Consider the following 20101-nt stretch of genomic DNA (forward strand, 5'->3'; position numbering starts at 1 on the left):
CGAGGACATGGAAAACGCAACAATATTGGTAAATATTGGTAAATGAAGCCCACTCTGGACCTAATGGAGTATAACTCTAGACTAGTTGTCAACATCCCTTTCTTGGCAAAGGTGGTGGAGAAGGTGGTTGTGGAGCAGCTGCAGGCATTTCTGGATTAAACTGATTACCTAGATCCACTACAATTTGCGTTCAGACCCGGTTTCAGACCTGAAGCCATTATCATGAGAGATATGGGAATGCAACCCTGTTACTTCTGCTCACTCTCTCAGCCGCTTTTGATACCGTTGATCATGGTATCCTCCTGGACCGACTCAGTGGGATGGGTGTTGGCGATTCCATTCTTACCCGCAGGGTCATGTTCAGAGAGTAGCACAGGGTGAGTACTCCTTGGTCCCCTAGAATTTTTGCTGTGGGGTTCCGCAGGGTACTATCCTTTCCCCAGTGCTATTTAACATCTATGTGAAGCCGTTGGAAGAAGTCATTAGCAGTTTAGGATCAAGCCGTCATCAGTATGCTGATGTCACACAGCTCTATTGTTCTATAACATCTAAATCAGGAGGGACCATGGTAGTTCTGGATTGATATCTGAATGCTGTAGTGGACTGGATGAGGGCCAGTAAACTGTGCTTGAATCCTGGGAAGACAGAGGTTCTTTGGGTGGGTGGTTCCCTCCCTATGAAAGAGCAGGTGCATAGCTTGGGCATACTCCAAAATACATCTCTGTCAGTAGAGGCTCAAGTGTCCTCTATGGGTAGGAGTGCCTTTTACCAGTTTTGTATGATTTGCCAACTCTGCCCTTTCCAGGACAGGGATGGCCTCATCACTGTAATCCATGTGTTGATAACCTCAGGTCTAGATTACTGCAATGCGCTCTATGTGGGGCTGCCCTTGGGCCTGGTTCAGAAGCTCCAGCTGGTGCAGAATGTGCCAGCCAGACTCCTGATGAGGACACATGGCTGACAACATGTGACATCACTGTTAAAACACATGTACTGGCTGCCCATCTACTACTGAGCCAGGTTCAAGGTCCTTGTATTAATTTATAAAGCCTTAAACTTAGGTTCAGGGACCACCTGAACCCTTATATCCCAGCTCAGTCATTGAGATCATCTGCAGGAGTATCACTGGTCATGCCCTGAGTTGGAAAGGCTCATTTGATAACAACGAGAAATTGAGCCTTTAGTGTCATCAGCCCAGTCTTGTGGATTGCTCTGCCCATAGAGATTCCACAGACACCTTCTGTTCTGAATTTTAAATGCCTGCTGAAAACTTTTCTGTGTTGCCAGGCTTATGCAGGCAAATGAGAAGATATATTTCTGCAATAGTTAATGATTCTGATTTTAATTTTGTATATAGTTTTATCGTGTAAAGCCGCCTTGAGTTCCAGTTTTGGAAAAAGGGCGGGGTAAAAATAATGATAATAAATAAAAAATAAATAAATAATTCCTGGCATCGCCAGGTAGGGCTGGGAGAGACTCCAGTCTGAAACCCTGGGGACGTGCTGCCAGTCAGTGTAGATAATTCTGAGCTAGATGGACCAATGGCCTGACTCAGTGTAAGGCAGCGTCCTCTGTTCCTAAAAAGAACAAGAGGAAGGGCGAGGGGAGCTGGGTGCAACAGCAGTCTTGAAGATGGATCTCACTTGGGATGTTCAAGGTGGGTGACCCAGCTGCAGGTGATTTACTCTGAGAAACATCAGCTACTTCACCTACTTCCTCCCCCATTCCATATTGTGATACAAAGGATCCTTTAATAGCAGGAAAAGGTTATCGTGTTTAGATTTCTATTTACATATTTTGTGTGTATATATTTGCCAGTTTTGGCTTCAGTTCTGTCATCACTAGCCACCTAAATTTACTGTTAGAGAAAGTGATGATGATGATGGGTTGTACTGGCTACTTTGAGATATAATTTTCAACCAGACTAAATCAAAGGTGGATATTTTAATATTTCATTTTTTAAAAATAATGTATTTTTAAAATCTAATTTATACTGCCTTTAAATATTTACCTTTAAATATTTCAAGGGAGATTCTGATAATGGGTTTTTAAATCTGAACCTACATGGTAGAATTTCCTTTCCCAAATTTGAATGGTTAGGGAGTAATCGCATACTGGTTCTGAACATGAATTTCATAAAGTGAAGAAGAAAATAGTGTTTGATACCTATCATTTGACAGTTCTGCTATCTGCCTATTACCATTGAACTACCATTTTTCTGTGCAAAAGTCACAGTATCTATTCAATTAATTAAAATAATCATTTAAATGAACATTATGCATTCCCTGTATAAATTCCATTGTCAGCTTGCAGAATTTTTTTTTTAATACAGGGAAGCCTCAGCTGCCTGCCATCACCCAAGACTCTCCATTGCTCTTGCAATCTCGGCTCTTCCAAGCTCTCCTTTTGCCTCATTTGAGAGAACATGTTTTCCATTTGGTTTTTTGGGGGGGGAGAGTTAAAAATCAAAATGGTGAGAACTCTGTTATGGAGAGGAAATAGGTGGCTGGGCAGGAGAGATGGAATCTGAAGGGAGGGAAAAGAAAATGGGGAGAGTTTCTGCAAATGCAAACTGCAGTTGGGAGTAATCTTTACATGCCTGTATGTGTATATATAAATGTGTGTGTGAGTGGTGTGAGTGTGTTCTCTGTCCCTGAATAACATATATTATTTATCTCCTCACTGCAGTGCTGAGTTGAGAGGAGAGGTTCTCCCATTACAGCACTGTGATGGAAGACAACACCAGTCCTCTTCCTCATCGAGCAAAGGTGCAGCTTTTTTTCCCTCTTGAACTTCACCGTTGTGAAGAGGTCTTAGTTGCTCTGGAAATTGGAATAAGTGCCCTCTTCCTGTTTCCAAAGTCCTGTGATATGCTAGTAGTGGTGGCATGCAATAGGAAGAACAGGCATCTTTGCAAGGCCAGGATGAAGTTCCTCTGCAAGGTATTTTGCTGGAGGCTGGTGGGCCACTAAAAACAGCTTGGCAGGCCTGAGCTGCACATTGGAAACATAACCATGTTACCAAAAGAAGGTAGCATCACAAATGGTCTGCAATAAATACCTTCATATAGCTTTTATACTGTAGTTTTCAAGCTTTTTGCCTTCTAGGAAGTCTTTTTAGATCAGTTTTTCGGTTGATGCATCCTTGCATGTTTGCTACAATCCCTTACTTATTGCAGGTCACAGAATGCTGTGCGGTTTCACCATCATTGTGCATGAACTGTAAATGTTCCTTGAACGCAGGAAACGTGCTGTGACTACAGATTACAAGAGAAGATACATAGTGATGGGCCAGTTGACTAATTGAATATTTCTGTCAGCTGTTCTGATATCAATTTTCTTACTGAGGAAACCCTGATAAGTTCCAAGAAACCCTCACAGTTGCTAAAAACACACAGTTTGAAAACCAATAGGAAAGTGAAATCTAGATTATAATTTCATTACAAAACTCAGGTGTATGTTTGCAGTTGTAGTTTGCTTTTCATGGTTCTTTCTGAAGAATGTTCAGTTTCTTCAGAAGAGTTCTGACATTGTTGAGTTGTTCCATTGCTGCTTAGTCGGTCCTAACTAATGTTACCCCATTTCTTAGTATTTTGGATGTTCAGCTTAGTCTCTTTACCTACAGTTCATACATGCTTCTTATTCACATGAATGTGCCATTGCCATTGTTGGTAATCTTTCCCCTTTTTGGAGAATACAAGTATTCTAGGCTGTAATTACAGGTTCACACATACATTTGAATTGTGCCTTTCTAAGATCCTATTTAGAGTAAGTTAGAGTAATGTGTCACTAAGCAGCCATGTTTCCAACATCACATGTGACAGCTAGCACAGTAGCTTAATATTATCCATGTGAAAAGTACAAATGTCTACAGAGAGCCTTCATGCATACAATGTACACATGAAATTTTCTGTGTAACCTGGAACTCTGCAAATTGGGCCTCCAGGTTACATGGAAGCCTCCGCATATACAGTGGTACATGGATAGGCTCATTCCCTTCAGATGTTCATTCTGTATGTGTGAGTGCCAGGAGGTGGGGTTAGCTGACATGTGCAATGGAGGTATGCCCTGTTCTCACAATCTAATATGTGCATAAAGGTATGAATAAGGCTATGGTTTCAGGAGTCTTTAGGTAAAATAGCCCTAAGTGTGTTTCAGTCTGTGAAATAAATCAATGCCTTGTACAAACTACCATGCTATGCTAGAGACTTGGGGCTCCCTTCAGAATTTGGAGACATGGGAAGTTACAAGTGGTGGGTAAAGGCTTTTCCAGTTCATCTCAGGCTAATTTCAGTCTTTCTTGATTGGGTTAGGGTGGAGAAGTACTAACTTGCTTCCATATAATAAATGCAATACTGGTGGCTACCTTTGTAAACATAATCAGTTGTCTTGGTTTGATATTTCTTGTCAGCATGTGTAGGCTGCTGAAAGTAATTAAGTATTGAGGCTAGCAGGTGCCTAACATTTAAAAGCTGCTTACCTTGTGTGCATGCCAATGCTGCCATCACCAGGCATGCAGTATTAGTTGGAATAGTGCAGCCCTGGGCTCCTTGGGGAGGAATGATGGGATATAAATTCAATAAATAAGTTGATGTGCATAAAGAGAATTGTGTATGCGTAAGAGAGTCTTACTTCCCACATATTGCCTCAACATAAATAAAAGCTTTCCCATTTAGCATTCTGAAAATAGCTAAATGTAGGCAGCCTTGTGTTCAGAATTGTCTGTTGAGGGTACAACATTTGTCTTCCACCCTGAGCTCCTCCTGGGAGGAAGGGTGGGATATAAATATATTAATATTAGTAGCAATATTAATAACAATTAATAATTTATAATTTATTAATTCTTATTACCTTCAGTTATTAGGAAGAAGTAACTGGGTTTCCTGTTTGAAAAAAACAGTTTCATGTAATCTTTGTGTCGTGCAAGTCTGCAGTCTCTCTGGGACTGGAACCGGGACTGCTGTTTCTTAAATTTCTGAATACCGGGGTAGTTGCATGACATCCGCCTGGTTTACTAGGCCTGGATAATGCATGAGCTCTCCATATATTACACAGAATGTCTTTATGATGTCAAACTGCAAATGACCAGTAATTTGATTGTCTTGCATAAAAATGGTGATTCAAAATGAGGCATAATTGGATAGGCAGTTATGTTGGAAAGGAGGATCAAGAGGTAACAGCGGATCACATGTGGAACTGAACTGCATAGCGCTTGGAAGAAGACAAATGCAGTTTTAGATGTCACTTCTATAAGCCTTACGTGTAACATAATGTGGGAATGAATAGTCTTACTATGTTTAGCATTATTTAAGTGTTAGAGGAGTTATGCCCAGTTTAGGTCGCTGTGGCTGGTATACCCAGTGAAATCTTTTCTTTAAACAGCAGACCCTTGTGCAAAATCTCATGATAAGAAGTGCTTTACCATGTGTGACATGGTGGGGCTGCTGTTTACAATATTCAAACCCAAACCTACTTTTGAGTATGTTGAACTAGCTGCAACATCTTTAGAACCTGGCCTATGCCTTAAGAAAGCTCTGGTCAATGTGGATTCTGGCGATCCATATAGTAGAATGCCAGACACCTGAAAAAAGTTAGAATGGGCTCTACTATTAAGACAAATTTGTAAAATGCTACTATTTAAGATGGTGGAGAACAGTAATCCTTTGAGATTGAGAATGGAATAAAAGGCAATGGATTATAGATATAGTTTAAATATTAGCAATACAAGGTAAAGTGTTTTATATGAATAATGTTTTCATGCTTTTTAATAGAGTAGGAGTTCTCTGGAATATGACAGAATATTTTGGGGTAGGATAGTAGACTCAACAGTGCTTTAATAACTTTTTTTTATTTACAGGCTAACCTGATTTTTTAGTGATAGCTGATCTTTTAGTGAAAGGCAACTTAATAGCTGATCTTTTAGTGAAAGGCAACTTAATTTTTATCCTTTTAAATACCACCTGACTAGAGAATTGATCTAAGATCAGGATTCAGAATTGCATTCTGTCTTTCAGCAGGGCCAATAGGTTTTATACACCTTTAATGTGTGTATTTCAAAGTGAAATAAGGTGAAGGTGATTATGCTGTTTGGAATATATTTCCTCAGAGACACTAGTTAATACTTTATTTAATGCATTCTGCTGTTTAAATGTGAACTGTTCTTCCACTCTGCAGAGCACTCCTGGTAGAATGAAATATTAAGGTCACTGTGTCAATCCACCAAAGGCCATGTTTACACAGCACACTAAGCCAAACCATAGTGTAAGCATGCTAGCTCCTGAGGAGGACGTCACAGCTGCTTTGCTCTTCCCCAGGCTTTTTAGGTCAGTGCAGCACAACATCTAAGCCAAAGTCTGGCTTAGCATGTTGTCCAAAACAGGGATTGTGGTTAAAATTTCTGTTCCTTAACCTAGTTCCTGTAGCCAAGTTTTGTCCTATCATGATTAAAGAGAACGTCATCACAATCCTGAGTTCAGATGACATGCTAAACCAAACCTTGGTTTAACTGCCATGCTTCACTAACCTACAAAGCCTAGGGAGGAGCAAAGCAGGTGTGAACTCCTTGCCAGGAACTAGCACATTTGCAAGGCTTACTCTGGTTTACTATAACATGTGAACCAGACCAACATCTGAAAACACCAGCTTCAGTCATTCTTTTGTCTGCTGTACATAAAGACAGAGGAGAGTGGCAACGTTAATGTAAATTTTCTGCCTTTATTAGATAGGCTATGTCTCTGTGTTTGCATTTTCTAATCAAAATCTTCATCTCATCTTCTTACAGTATATAAATCCCCAGAGTATGAATCCCTTGGGTTTGACCTGACAGTGGAAAGGCTAGTTTCAATTGGATACCCTCAAGAGCTGCTTAGTTTTGTCTATGATCCTACATTCCCTACCAGGTAAATAATTGTAACCTATCAAAGGATGTTTATGCTCTATTGTTGTTTATGCTCTATTGTTTTTTAAGAGTGTCCTCTTTTTAGCTTGCTGTTGTTCAGTAGCACATAAGCACATTTAATTGCATGAGGCTCTTGCCAGTTGAGGTAGATGTGTTAGCAGAGAATGTGTCTTAAGAGACCCAGTGACAAATACATTGTAAGTGAAATGCATGCCAGGAAAACCTAAACACAGAGTTAGAAACTGGGGAAAGCATCACCCAATACATGTAAAAATGAATTTTAATCAAATTCTAAACTGCTAAAAATCTTGCATGAAACTATTTAAGGGAAAATATTTGTAAATATGTATAAACATCTGTAAGGATCTACAGATTTTCTTAGGCACTTCTTTGTGTGTACCAAGTCTGTTTTTCTGCTCTCTCCCCCTGTGCCCCCCAGCACCTCTTTGTGTTTATACTAGAGGCAGCTCCCGAGCTCCACCTGAGTATTGGGAAGAGCACACTGGCAAGTCCCTGAGTTTTCCTTCCAAAAATGAGCCCATGTATGGAGCTTTCCACATTTCTGCCTTGGACTCTGGCTAATGTTTGGAACAGGAGCATTGTTGAAACATGCTAGTGAATTTAGCAAAAGAATGCAAAACTATTTATGGAATAATGCAGAAGAAAGTTAACACATTATAGCACCTTTATTAGGCCCAATTCACATGTTTACTTTTGAGGATGTCACCTGTAGTGATTTCTGGGAAAGAAAATTCAAAAGTTAACACAACCCTGCCCCATGTGAAAATGAAGGTAGTAAAAACACCACAGTGCATTCTGTAACACCACAAAAATAAGCATGTGAATTGAACTTTAGTCAGTAAGCCATGAAGAGAACAAATGGCCAGCCAATTGTGCTAACGGATACCCAATATTTGTTGTATATTTGTGTTCTAACAAGCCATTGCAAAGGCTTCTGAAAACTATCAGTGGTATTAGAATGTGGGCAAGGACTGAAAAAAAAGTGATCTAGGCTCATTGTGAAGCACTGACACTACTATGTGACCAGCTTGGATGCAGATGACCTACATGGACATGTTCAGAGCCCTGTATGTTAACCCTTCCATATCAGGCTAATAAATCTTGGTTCAAACAAGCAGTGTCACCTTGAAGCTTGCTCCAAATCTACTTGGATTTCTCCTTACCTGCAAGGACATTTATTGTAAGTAGAACAAAATTATTAGCACAGCCTTGTGTTTAACTACTCATGCAGGAAGGTTCATGGATTTCCATCCAGGTGAATTAGTGGACTGGCAGAGACAAAGCACATTACTCCATCCTTCCTCTGCCAGTTTGATTTGCTTCCGTGCTGCCTGTTGAGGTCCTACTCGCGTGCTTCCTAGGCATCTGGTTGGCCACTGTGAGGATGCTGGATTAGATGGGGCATTGCCCTGATCCAGCAGGGTCTTATGTTCTTGTGAAGCCCCTTCCTCCCTGGCCAATGCTAAAACAAAGTGAGCTAGCAGAGAGGAGACCAAGTGATCCATCGCTCCTCTGCTAGCATGTTGTGTTTCTGTGCTGGATGTGTAGACGTTGAAGCTGCTTTCTGTATATCCTGCATAGAAACAGTGTGTCTTGGTGGCAAAAGGAGACAGCAAGTCATGCCTTCATCATCGGCCTGCTGTTCTTCTAGGCTGGATAAACAGGAGGGGAAACACCCCCTTCCTGCATGTCCACCACAGAAATCAAGCATGCCCATGACAGAGTCACAAATTGCTCTATTCCTCTGCCTTTAGTCCATTGTGCATCATGTGTGCTGGACTAGCAGGAAGAAAAGCCTTTTCCTGCACCATCCGCATAGATACTTAAGAAGGCTAGCAGAGTAGGCAGGGAGTGTTGTATGCCTCCTCCACCAGCCTGTAGCATTTTTTGCCAGCAACATCTTTGTTCTGATAAGAGGGGCTGGCAAAAGTAGATGAGTAGAAGCTTTTGCAGGCTAGTAACTTTTGGAGACTTATGAACAAGGCTGTATTAGTATTGTGATTTCTTGGTATAGGTGCTGCCTCCTTGCTCTCTCACATTCAGGGCCAAACTAAAAATAGCTGCAGACATGGGGTGAGTGACAAAAACTGTGTCCATGAATCATGTTCTCTCCTTTCTTCTCTGAAGGCATAGTTTCACTTACCTGAAAATGTAACTCAATGCCATGCCTTTCCTCCCTGCCATGCCAAGCAACAGCTAGTTATGCCTCCCTGGGCTCCTTCTGGGAGGAAGGGCGGGATATAAATAAAATAAATATGTAATGTGGGCACCATGTGACAGTGTTACATCATGGGTAAGTGGAAAAATTAATGTGCACATGGGAGTGGGAGAAGAATATGACATGAAAAGCCTTTTCTAAGGAGCTACCCAATGTACAAACTCAGTAGATTGACAGCTTTCATGAAGGGAAAAGAGAAGTGGTGACTGAAAGTCTTAACTGCCAGTTACACACTGGCAAGTTGATTGCTAAGGGCCAAACTAGATGATTTCTATGTGAAAAGGCTGGTGATATCTTATGGGATTAAAGGCAGGGGCATTGAACTCTCCTTGCACCTGCCAGTTGTATCCTATCAACCCTTCTTCCCAAACACTTTTCATCTAATTGAGGTCACTGTAGTATCAGAGCTTAGCTTAGGAGAAGCTGCAAGAAGATAAGCCATGGACAGTGAGAGAGTTCTGCATTCCTCATCTGTGTGCCCCACACACCCTGCCTATGCAGTTAGAACAGTGCTGCATTTGGCCTGTTTACTGTAAGAAAGGCATTTCTGATGGCAGCTAACCCTTTATAAAGTTTTGTTCAAAAGGTGTTAGTCCTTTAAAGTAGTACTAACATATAGCACTTTCTTTAGTGTCTTCACAGTGCTTAAATGCACATTATCTTGATAGTCTTCCAACATCCCTATAAGCAGGTAGGGTAGATAATCTGATGTTGAGCTGGTACTTGGTTTTAAAGAGGACAAATCTGATTTATAAATACGGCAAAATATAATTGTCTGAGGAGGATTCTATCAGCTTCGGTTTTTTAGTTACTCTTCTTGGTCAGTTGGGTAGGTGGGAGAGCTAAAGTTTTTTTTTTTAAAGCTATGCACCTGTGCCTGCTGATTGTATAATGCGGCCTTTCTTTTAAGTTAAATGAGCTAATGATAAGAGAAGAGATCAATTGTACATTTAAAACTGGGCAATGCAGACTATTTTTTCCTCTGCAGCTTAACAAAAGTTCAATGGGACTCTGTCAGCAAAGTGTCCTCCTTAGGGTCAGATTCTAGTTTGGACAGAACATGATAGAACTGGCTCAGGTATGCCATTCCAATAGACTATCTTTCAAAGTCTTGCTGTACAGTGCTTGATATACATTGCTTTTACAGTATCAATTCCTTCAATTCTTTCTTAATAGAGGCCTGGTATTTGATTCCCTTTATGGAAATTTGCTGAAAGTCGATGCCTATGGGAACATCCTAGTGTGTGCACATGGCTTTAACTTCATGAGGGGGTAAGTACTGAGAATATAGGCAGTCGCATAAGATACCCCCAGTTGTACATACAGATTGCAGTGTATGTTACACTGAACTTGGTAAAACTTCTCAATAAACATATATAGGAATGGGCTTTTATGAATCACCCTAGCATTTCCAAATTTTTACACCCAGCTTTTCTTATTGCTTTAGGGGTAAACTGAAACAAATACTTTGGAGTCTCTGTGTTATGTGCTTTCAAGTCGATTACGACTTATGGTGACCCTAGGAATCGGTGACCTCCAATAGCGTTTGTTATAAACCACCCTGTTCAGATCTTGTAAGTTCAGGTCTGTGGCTTCCTTTATGAAATCAATCCATCTCGTTTAGTCTTTTTCTAGTCCTTTCTGGTTTTTTTGGGCATTATTGTCTTTTCTAGTGAATCATGTCTTCTCATTATGTATCCAACGTATGATGACCTCAGTTTCATCATTTTAGCTTCTAGTGATCGTTCTGGTTTAATTTGTTCTAACACCCAATTATTTGTCTTTTTTGTGGTCCATGGTATCTGCAAAGCTCTCCTCCAACACTACATTTCAAATGAGCTGATTTTTCTCTTATCCACTTTTTTCACTGTCCAACTTTCACATCCATACATAGAGATCGGGAATACCATGGTCTGAATGATCCTGACTTTGATGTTCAGTGATACATCTTTCTGTATCCACTTGCATTGGCTGCCTGTATGTTTCTGAGTTTGATTCAAGGTGCTGGTTTTACCCTATAAAGGCTTACACAGCTTAGGACCACAATACCTGATGGAACACCTCTCCCGACACGAACCCACCCGTACACTACACTCAACGTCCAAGGCCCTCCTCTGGGTGCCTACTCGGAGGGAAGCTGGGAGTCTGGCAACAAGGGAGAGGGCCTTCTCAGTGGTGGCCCCCAAATTATGAAATGATCTCCTTGAGGTGGTGTGCCTGGCACCAACACTGTTATCTCTTTGGCACCAGGTCAAGACTTTCCTCTTCTCCCAGACATTTTAGCATGTGTTTTTAAATTGCTTTTAAAAACAAATCTGTTTAGAAACAAATACACAAATTTAATATGTTTTAATTGTTGTAAACCGCCCAAAGAGCTTCGGCTATGGGGCGGTATACAAATTAAATAAGTAAATAGCACATCTTTGCATTTGAGGACCTTCTCTAGTTCTCTCATAGCTGCTCTCCCCAGTCCTAGCCTTCTTCCAGTTTCTTGACTATTGTCTCCCTTTTGGTTAATGACTGTGCCAAGATATTGATAATCATTGACAAGTTCAGTGTCGTCACTGTTGTCTTTAAAGTTACATAAATCTTCTATTGTCATTACTTTAGTCTTTTTGACGTTCAGCTGTAGTCCCGCTTTTGTGCTTTTCTCTTTAACTTTCAAGAGCATTCATTTCCAATCATTACTGGTTTCTGCTAGTAGTATTGCCTGCGTATCTTAAATTATTGATATTTTCTCCCTTCAGTTTTCACACCTCCTTCATCTTGGTCCAATCCCCCTTTCCATATGATATGTTCTTCATATAGATTAAACAAATACGGTGATACACCCGTCTCACACCCTTTCCGATGGGAAATCACTCAGTTTCTCCATATTCTGTCCTTACAGTAGGCTCCTGTCCAGAGTATAGGTTGTGCATCAGGACAATCAGATGCTTTGGCACCACCATTTCTTCTAAAGCATTCCATAGTTTTTCATGATCTACACAGTCAAAGGCTTTGCTGTAATCTATAAAGCACAGGGTAATTTTCTTCTGAAATTCCTTGGTGTGCGTTTACTATATGATCTCTGGTACCTCTTCCCTTTCTAAATCCAGCTTGGATGTCTGACATTTCTCACTCCATATATGGTAAGAGCCTTTGTTGTAGAATCTTGAGCATTACTTTACTTGCATGGGATATTAAGGCAATAGTTTGATAATTGCTGCATTCCCTGGGATCCCCCTTTCTTTGGAATTGGGATGAATATTGATCCAGTCTGTGGGTCATTGTTTTATTTTCCATATTTGTTGACAATTTTTTTGTCAAAAGTTGGACACATTCAATCTCAGTAACTTGTAGCAACTCTATTGGTATGCCATCTATTCCTGGTGGTTTGTTTCTTCCAAGTAATTTAAGACCTCCACCTCACATTCTAAAATTTTTGGTTCTTCATCGTACATTTCCTCTGTGAATGAATATGTCATCCTTGCAGCTCTTTTATATTCAGTGTATTGTTTCCATCTTCCTTTTATTTTATCTAGGTCAATCAGTGTGTTCCCCTGTTGATTATTCAACATCGCTACTCTTGGTTTAAATTTTCCTTTAATTTCTCTAATATTTTGGAATAAAGCTCTTGTTCTACCTTTTTTATTATCCTCTTCTATTTATATACAATACCGATTGTAATAGTTTTCTTTGTCCCTACATACTAGTCATCGTATTATTGCATTTAGGGTTCTGACCGTGTTTCTATCTCCTCTTGCTTTCCTTCTCTCTTTAACCATTTTTAAGTAAATCATAATTACTTTGGAAACCTGGTTAGAGAAATTAACAAATTTGGAAGAAATGCTATCATACCTGGTTCAGATGTAACAATCTCAGCTCAGTACATCATGGTTTATTGGACCAAAAACAAGTCTTGTACCCATATACTCCCTTCTTGTCCCTTGCTTGCCCAACTTCTAAGAAAAGATATTAATTCATTAAACAACAGTTTCCTAGTTTGGACGCTGCAAGAAGTTGGTTTCAGTGTTTACAAATATCACCTAGAATCAGACCTTTTGTAAGGATAGCCACAGGAACATAGGAAGCTATCACATACTATTTGTCTATCTAGCTTGCTATTGTCTGTCTTCAGGTGTCTTTCCCAGTGCTACCTGAATATTAGAGATTGAACCAGGGACCTTTTGAATGCAAAACACATGATCTACCATTAAGTTGCAGCTGTTCTTGCTCAATCTATTAACACATCCATTTCAGTATTCTGTCTTCAGCTACATGATGACATCAAATACTGATATTTTTTAAAAATGAGAGTATTAAGTGTGAATTGTACAGAGTTTATGTTGGTTAAGTGCATGCAATCCAAATAAAATGTTTTTTTATTATTATTGTGGTTCTTCTGGAATTCGTCTGGAATCCTTTGAGCAAGCAAGAGTGAAGGGAGTAGATTCCTCTCTACAGATAAAATTTTGTGAAGTATTACATTTAACCTTAGTAGAAAGGGAGCCATATATTTATCTCTACGTTCTCTTTAAACCCCTTTCTTAGATAACAGTATTTTTAGAAGATGTCATTTGGCTTTGCACATACCATGTACTGCGAAAAAGACAAATAATTGGGTGTTAGAACAAATTAAACCAGAACTGTTACTAGAAGCTAAAATGATGAAAGTGAGGTTATCATACTTTGGACACATAATGAGAAGACATGATTCACTAGAAAAGACAATAATGCTGGGAAAGACAGAAGGGGGTAGAAAAAGAGGAAGGCCAAACAAGAGATGGATTGATTCCATAAAGGAAGCCACAGACCTGAACTTACAAGATCAGAACAGGGTGGTTCATGACAGATGCTCTGGGAGGTCGCTGATTCATAGGGTCGCCATAAGTTGTAATCGACTTGAAGGCACATAACAACAACAACAACATTGGTCTTATCAATCCCTAATAGGAGTTAACACAGATATTTGGATAAATTAATATGATTGGATATCATTAATAGGTATATTTCCTTGTCTCTTACCTTTTTCAGGCCAGAGATCCGAGAACAGTACCCTAATAAATTCATCCAGAGAGATGACACTGACAGGTTTTACATTTTAAACACACTGTTCAACCTACCAGGTAAGCCCCTAACCTGGAATGATTGTATTATGATCAGTAGGTATGTTACTGTTAATTTCAAATGACAGTGTTAAGAATGTCCTCTTGGTTGAGATTCATTACATGAGCTTCTCTTTATCCAGTTCTTCTTTTAATGTATAGTCTTTGCTTCCTTGCAGAGACTTACCTGTTGGCCTGCCTGGTTGATTTTTTTACAAACTGTGACAGGTATTCAAGGTGAGCATGTGTCTTAGTTATATGAAATCTAAAGTGTGATAATGTATCCATAATCTTTTCCCAGTGCAAGTATGGAAAGATCAACTCAAATCTTTATAATCTGTAGCTTGATGAATAAAACTATCACAAGTACTTGGGGGACTGTTTATGTTGGTAAAGATTATGATTTAAGCCCTGGCAGGGTTCACAGGGTTTCATCATTCACTACTGAAAAATCACTGACTTAATATGTGTGAAAATGAATATTTAGCACAGGAGAGGGCAGCCTTTTCAGGGATTAGGAGTGCGATGATAGATGGGGCCAAAGTCATAAAAGTGGGTGGGGCTACTTTTTTCTCTTAATTTATCCACCCGCCCTCCCCACCACCACAGCTAACCTCTCTCCTTCTGGACGCTTGGCTTCTTGCCTTCATTCATTAGCCATTCATGTTCATTCTCTCTCGCGCTCACAAGCATATACACATGTGTACATACATAGACACACATCCTCTGTATTTTTATCTCATCACATTTCCTGAAAAGTTGGGCCTCTGAGAGCAGGAAATGGGATGAAAGATAGAAAAGGAAGTAGGAAACAGGAAGAAAAATGTTGATCATAGGTGTCAATAATTTGCTAGATAGTGGAGGACATTCCTCAGTTGGGATGACTCCTCCTACTGGTCGTGACAGGCAGGGTCTCTAAGCTTCTTTGTATCCTCTCCTGGGGGAGGAGTCGTCCCTCTCTCCAGACCAGCCCTGCCTGCGGTCAGTGAAGGTCTGGAGTTAATCTCTCCTCTCTATCTAGAGCTTCTTTCGTTTTCTGCTTCTCCCTCTTAGCGTCTTTTCTTATGCTAATCTTCTCCTCTCCTTATGTTTGTTTTATTTCCTCCCTGCCTGTTTCCTTCCCCCCCCCACCTTCACTCCGTGGGTCTGGGGTTTGTGAGGCTAGGCTGAACCCAGCTGGGTTCACAGGCGTCGGAAAGGAGGCCGAAGAAGGGCGGAGCGCGGCTAGCTGCAGCGTACCAGCAGAGCAGCAGCCGCCCAGACGGGAGTCTCTCGCCTTGGTCCGCGGAGCCTCGTTTCTGCAACCCTCATGTTCAGCGGGATCGCGGCTCCTGGTTCCCCCCCCTTCACCAAAGGCTTGCCTCGTCGCGGGATAACGTCTCAGCAGGGGGTTGAGCGGCGCCCGCTAACACGGCTTGCCTGTAAAGTGACTTCCCGCGCTTTTCCCTCAGCGTCAGGGAGTCAAGGCCGCCATATTATGGCCTCACCTGCTTCCTCTCCGCCTTCCCGCCAAGAGCCCTGCCACGTGGGGGAGGCAAGGGACCTAGAGGACTCACAGCAATCAGTCTTCTCTCCGTCCCAGAGCGTAGACAGCGGGGGGATGAATCTCCTAGATGAAGGTATGGATGTTTTCCCCCCCCACTCTCAGTTTCCCAAATTTATGACCTGGGATAAAGAGCTCATTGCTTCTGAAGTCAGTGGCTGTCACACGCACGTAAAAGTAAGATGCGCAAACATTCGAGGAAGCGTTCCCACAGGGGAAAGCGGAGGCGCTTATCCTCCTCCACAGGCTCCAGCAGGGAGGATGGGCATGGCAGCTCACCTTTGAGAGACAGCCATTCCAGGTCCTCTTCCCTTTCCAATCAAGCCATGAGGCGGGGGGGGCTCGCCCCCACCCTCCTGCATTTTACACAGTGAGCCGGCTAAGGATGCACCAAGGGGTGACAAGGAGCCCCCTGGTCATAGCTCGTTGGGGGGGGTAGCAAGGCGATCCTCCTCACAGACTCATGCAGGTCCCTCATCATCTGTGGCTCGGGCTCGGCAGGCGCAGGCACAGTTGCCCAGGCAGGCTCCTTTTCCACAGGTGGTACTGTCAGATTCTGAAGACCTACTCGAGCAGGACAGGGAAGAGGGGGAGCTTTCTGGTGAGGAAATAGAGGTCACCCAGACGCAACCCAGACTCTTTGCTCCAGAGGTTTTTCAGCCGCTCCTTTCCAAGGCCCGCAGAGTGCTGCAACTGCCAGAGGCTGAGGCGGGAGGCGATGCACCCACTCAGTCAGCCTCAGCAGGTGCAAAAAAGGCCTTCCCCTCCATGGACACTAAGCAGGTTTCAGTTCCCTTTCCCCAGTCGTTTGATGACGTGTGGGATGCTGAATGGTCATCACCATGCAAACCAAAGCCACCTGCCAAGTGGGCAAAGAAACATTACGTCTTTGCCGACAGGATCATGGCAAGACTGCGTTTTCCCACAGTGGACCCGCCTATTGCTGCTCTTGCTAGCTCTGCAGTGATCCCAACAGAAGGGGGGGGGGGGCCTAAGGACCAGTGCGACAAGCGAGTCGAAGGGGCTCTTCACAGGAGCTTTGAGGCAGCCACTTCCTCAGTTTTCTCCAGAGCGGGTTTTATGTGGGCTGAAGAGTTTGGGGCACGGGACGATGTCCCAAAATTTGTAAAGGATGGGTTAAAGAAAATGGCGTACGCCTCGGCCTTGTCAGCCAACGCATCCATGGATGCCCTACAGTTTGCAGCGCGCTCTATGGCTGCCTCCACTGTGGCACGGCGTAACATTTGGCTCAGGCAGTGGGCTGTGGACTCAGGGTCACAGACCCGCCTCACTGCCCTACCTTTTTCAGGTTCTAAGCTATTTGGGGAGCCTCTAGAGGCCCACCTGGTGGAAACTAGGGACAAGAAGAAAGCACTCCCTATGGCCAGAAGAGAGGAACGGAAGGGCAGGCAGAACCAGTTTTTTCGTTCCTCAAAACAGCTCTCTAGATTTCGCAGTCAGCCTTCCAACAGGCTTCGCTGGGGCAGACAAGACAAAGGGGGTGGACACGCTTCCTCCACTAAACCGGGAGGCACCCCATTCTCCTCAGGGAGGAACCAGAAGGGAGTCCAAAAGGGCTCCTCCTCCTGACTGGCGGTTGCCAGAGGCCTCTCGCGGAGCGGGAGCCAGGCTTCTAGAGTTTGCCCCCCGCTGGAGAGGCATCACCTCAGACAAATGGGTGCTGGACACGGTGTCCATGGGATATGCCATAGAGTTTCTTCGCATTTCACACGACCAGTTTCAACCCACCCCAAGGTCTCGAAGGCCGGAGAAGCACCTGCGCTACCTGGAAGCTATCCAGCACCTGCTGAACATCTGGGCAATAGAGCCAGTAGTTCCCTCAGAGAGGAAATCGGGTATATTCAATTTTTTTCTTAGTCGACAAAAAGAATGGCGACACAAGGGCTATTTTGGATCTCAAATGGATCAACAGGTGGGTGGCCAAAAAACACTTCAAAATGGAAACCCTTCGCTCCATAACTGCAGCCCTAAGAAAAGGAGATTGGCTGACGTCTGTGGACCTCTCCGAGGCGTATCTACACATTCCAATCTGCAGACAACACAGGCGCTCTCTCCGGTTTTCATATGACAACAGACACTTCCAGTACAGGGCCTTGCTGTTCGGCCTTTCCTCAGCACCAAGGGTTTTCACCAAGGTACTGGTGGTTCTGGTGGCACATCTCAGAACAATGGGGATATGCGTGCATCCCTATCTGGACAACATCTTGGTGAGAGCACCATCCTGGGACCAGTCACACGCAGGTACCCATCTCACTGTATCATGGCTCCAAGGGCTGGGCTTCATAGTGAACTTGGAGAAGAGCATGCTGACCCCATCCCAAACTATTCCGCACTTGGGGGTGATCCTGGACATGCAACTTTTCCGCATGAGGCTCACCGAAGAAAGGGCCTTGAGACTTCAGCTGTTGCTTCAGGAAGCAGTTGCTGCACCAGCATTGGACCTGATGAGGCTAGCTCGGCTTTTGGGGTCCATGGTGTCTGCATACGACCTAGTTCAGTGGGCCCAGTTTCACTCAAGAACTCTACAACAGATCCTTCTGCCCTACCAGGAGGCAATTCTCCTACGACACAGACGCTCGGTCTCCGTGCCTCCAACAGTCCGGACAGAGCTCCGGTGGTGGCTGGAACCTCAGAGGTTGGCCCACAGAGTCAGCCTGGAAGATCCTCCACGCATAATCATGACCTCAGATGCCAGCTTGTACGGATGGGGGCTCACCTGGACCACAATGTAGCCCAGGGGACATGGTCTGCAATGGAGGCGGAGCTCAATATAAATATACTGGAGTTACGGGCCATCAGACTGGGCCTACAGGCCTTCGCCCCAGAGATCAAGGAGAAGCATCTCCTCATACGCACCGACAACTCATCGGCGAAATCTTATGTCAACAGACAAGGGGGCACGAGATCGAAGGGCCTAATGCTCGAGGCGGAGCGCCTGTTCAAATGGGCGGAGAGGCATCTTGCCTCTCTGAAGGCCGAACACCTGGCGGGCACAAACAACTTTGTAGCCGACTGGCTCAGCAGGACAGCCATCAAGGAGGCAGAATGGCAACTGAACGCAGAAGTTTTCCAACAGGTGGTGCGCAGGTGGGGAGAACCAGTAGTGGATCTCTTTGCCACACCTGCAAACACACAGCTAGACAGGTTCTTCACAAGAAATCCGTGTCACCAGGCTCAGGGCACAAACGCACTAGTCACACCGTGGCCACAAGGCCTCCTGTACGCCTTTCCTCCATTTGGGCTGATACAACGCACGATCCAGCGGGTTTGGACATTGAAGGCGGAAATTATTATAGTGACATCCTATTGGCCTCGACGTCCCTGGTTTCTGGACCTACTGAACATGTCAGTCAAGACACCCTGGCAGGTACCCTCTCGAACGGATCTTCTGATTCAGGGACCAGTCTGCCATCCTCGACCAGAGCTGTTCCGGCTAACAGCTTGGAGACTGAGCGGTTATGGTTGAGCGGTAAGGGCTTTAAGGGGAAAGTGCTCGACACGCTACTGGCCTCGCGTAGACAGTCCACGAACCGGGTTTACTCGTCCATGTGGAAGGTTTTCTTGTCCTGGTGCTCTGCAAATACAGTGGAACCTTGGTCTCGAGATGTCAGGGGTCCCCTAGGGTTCCTCCAGTTGGGCCTAGATAAGGGTCTGAGCGCAGCCACAATCAAGAGACAAGCTGCAGCTCTTAGTAGCATTTTGTTGTGCCTGGGGGGGGCGCTTTCCTCCAACCCATTCCTTAAACGTTTTTTAAGAGGGGTGACACTGGTTTCCCCACCAATGATTCACAGGTTTCCAAACTGGAACCTTACCTGGGTGCTGACGGCGTTGACAGGACCGCCATTTGAACCGATGGCTACCTGCCCCCTGAACCTCTTGACATTCAAAACAGTTTTATGGTTTCCATTACATCGGCACGCAGAGTTTCCGAGTTGGGGACATTATCTTCGGACCCTCAACTGTACGTGTTCCACCAGGACAAGGTTGTCCTCCGACCAGACCCGGCATTCCTACCTAAAATCAATTCTGTTTTCCATAGGTCGCAGGAAGTGGTTCTCCCTTCATTCTGCCCCGCTCCCTCCTGTGCCCAGGAACGTAGGTGGCACTCACTTGATGTGAGGAGGGCCCTTCGTTTCTACCTGGATCGTACCTTAGAGTTCAGGAGGTCTGAGGCCCTCTTCGTGGCCTTCTCTGGGAAATCAAAGGGGTGTAAGGTGACAACCTACTCTATCTCACGCTGGCTCAGAGCGGCTATAGCACATGCATATGAAGCTCTGGGTAAGGAACCTCCATTGGGTACCACAGCACACTCAA

At 43.7% G+C, this 20101-nt stretch overlaps 1 protein-coding gene across 9 annotated transcripts in view; it reads left to right on the forward strand.

Annotated features, from left to right (window-relative positions):
* The window catches only part of NT5C2 (5'-nucleotidase, cytosolic II), a 141655-nt gene that overhangs the window by 81392 nt on the left and 40162 nt on the right, over positions 1-20101 (forward strand). For 6 of the 9 annotated variants that reach the window (XM_061636127.1, XM_061636126.1, XM_061636129.1 and 3 more), the window contains exons 4-7: positions 6781-6898; positions 10313-10408; positions 14153-14244; positions 14403-14460. In XM_061636127.1, coding sequence (XP_061492111.1) covers positions 6781-6898; positions 10313-10408; positions 14153-14244; positions 14403-14460 — 364 coding nt within the window. Of the gene's footprint in view, positions 1-2796; positions 2943-6780; positions 6899-10124; positions 10215-10312; positions 10409-14152; positions 14245-14402; positions 14461-20101 lie in introns of those variants that run through there. The other 3 variants (XM_061636131.1, XM_061636130.1, XM_061636132.1) reach the window with 2 other exon arrangements.

This window comes from Rhineura floridana, chromosome 7, assembly GCF_030035675.1.
Source record: "Rhineura floridana isolate rRhiFlo1 chromosome 7, rRhiFlo1.hap2, whole genome shotgun sequence".
In the NCBI taxonomy this organism is placed as follows: Eukaryota; Metazoa; Chordata; class Lepidosauria; order Squamata; family Rhineuridae; genus Rhineura; species Rhineura floridana.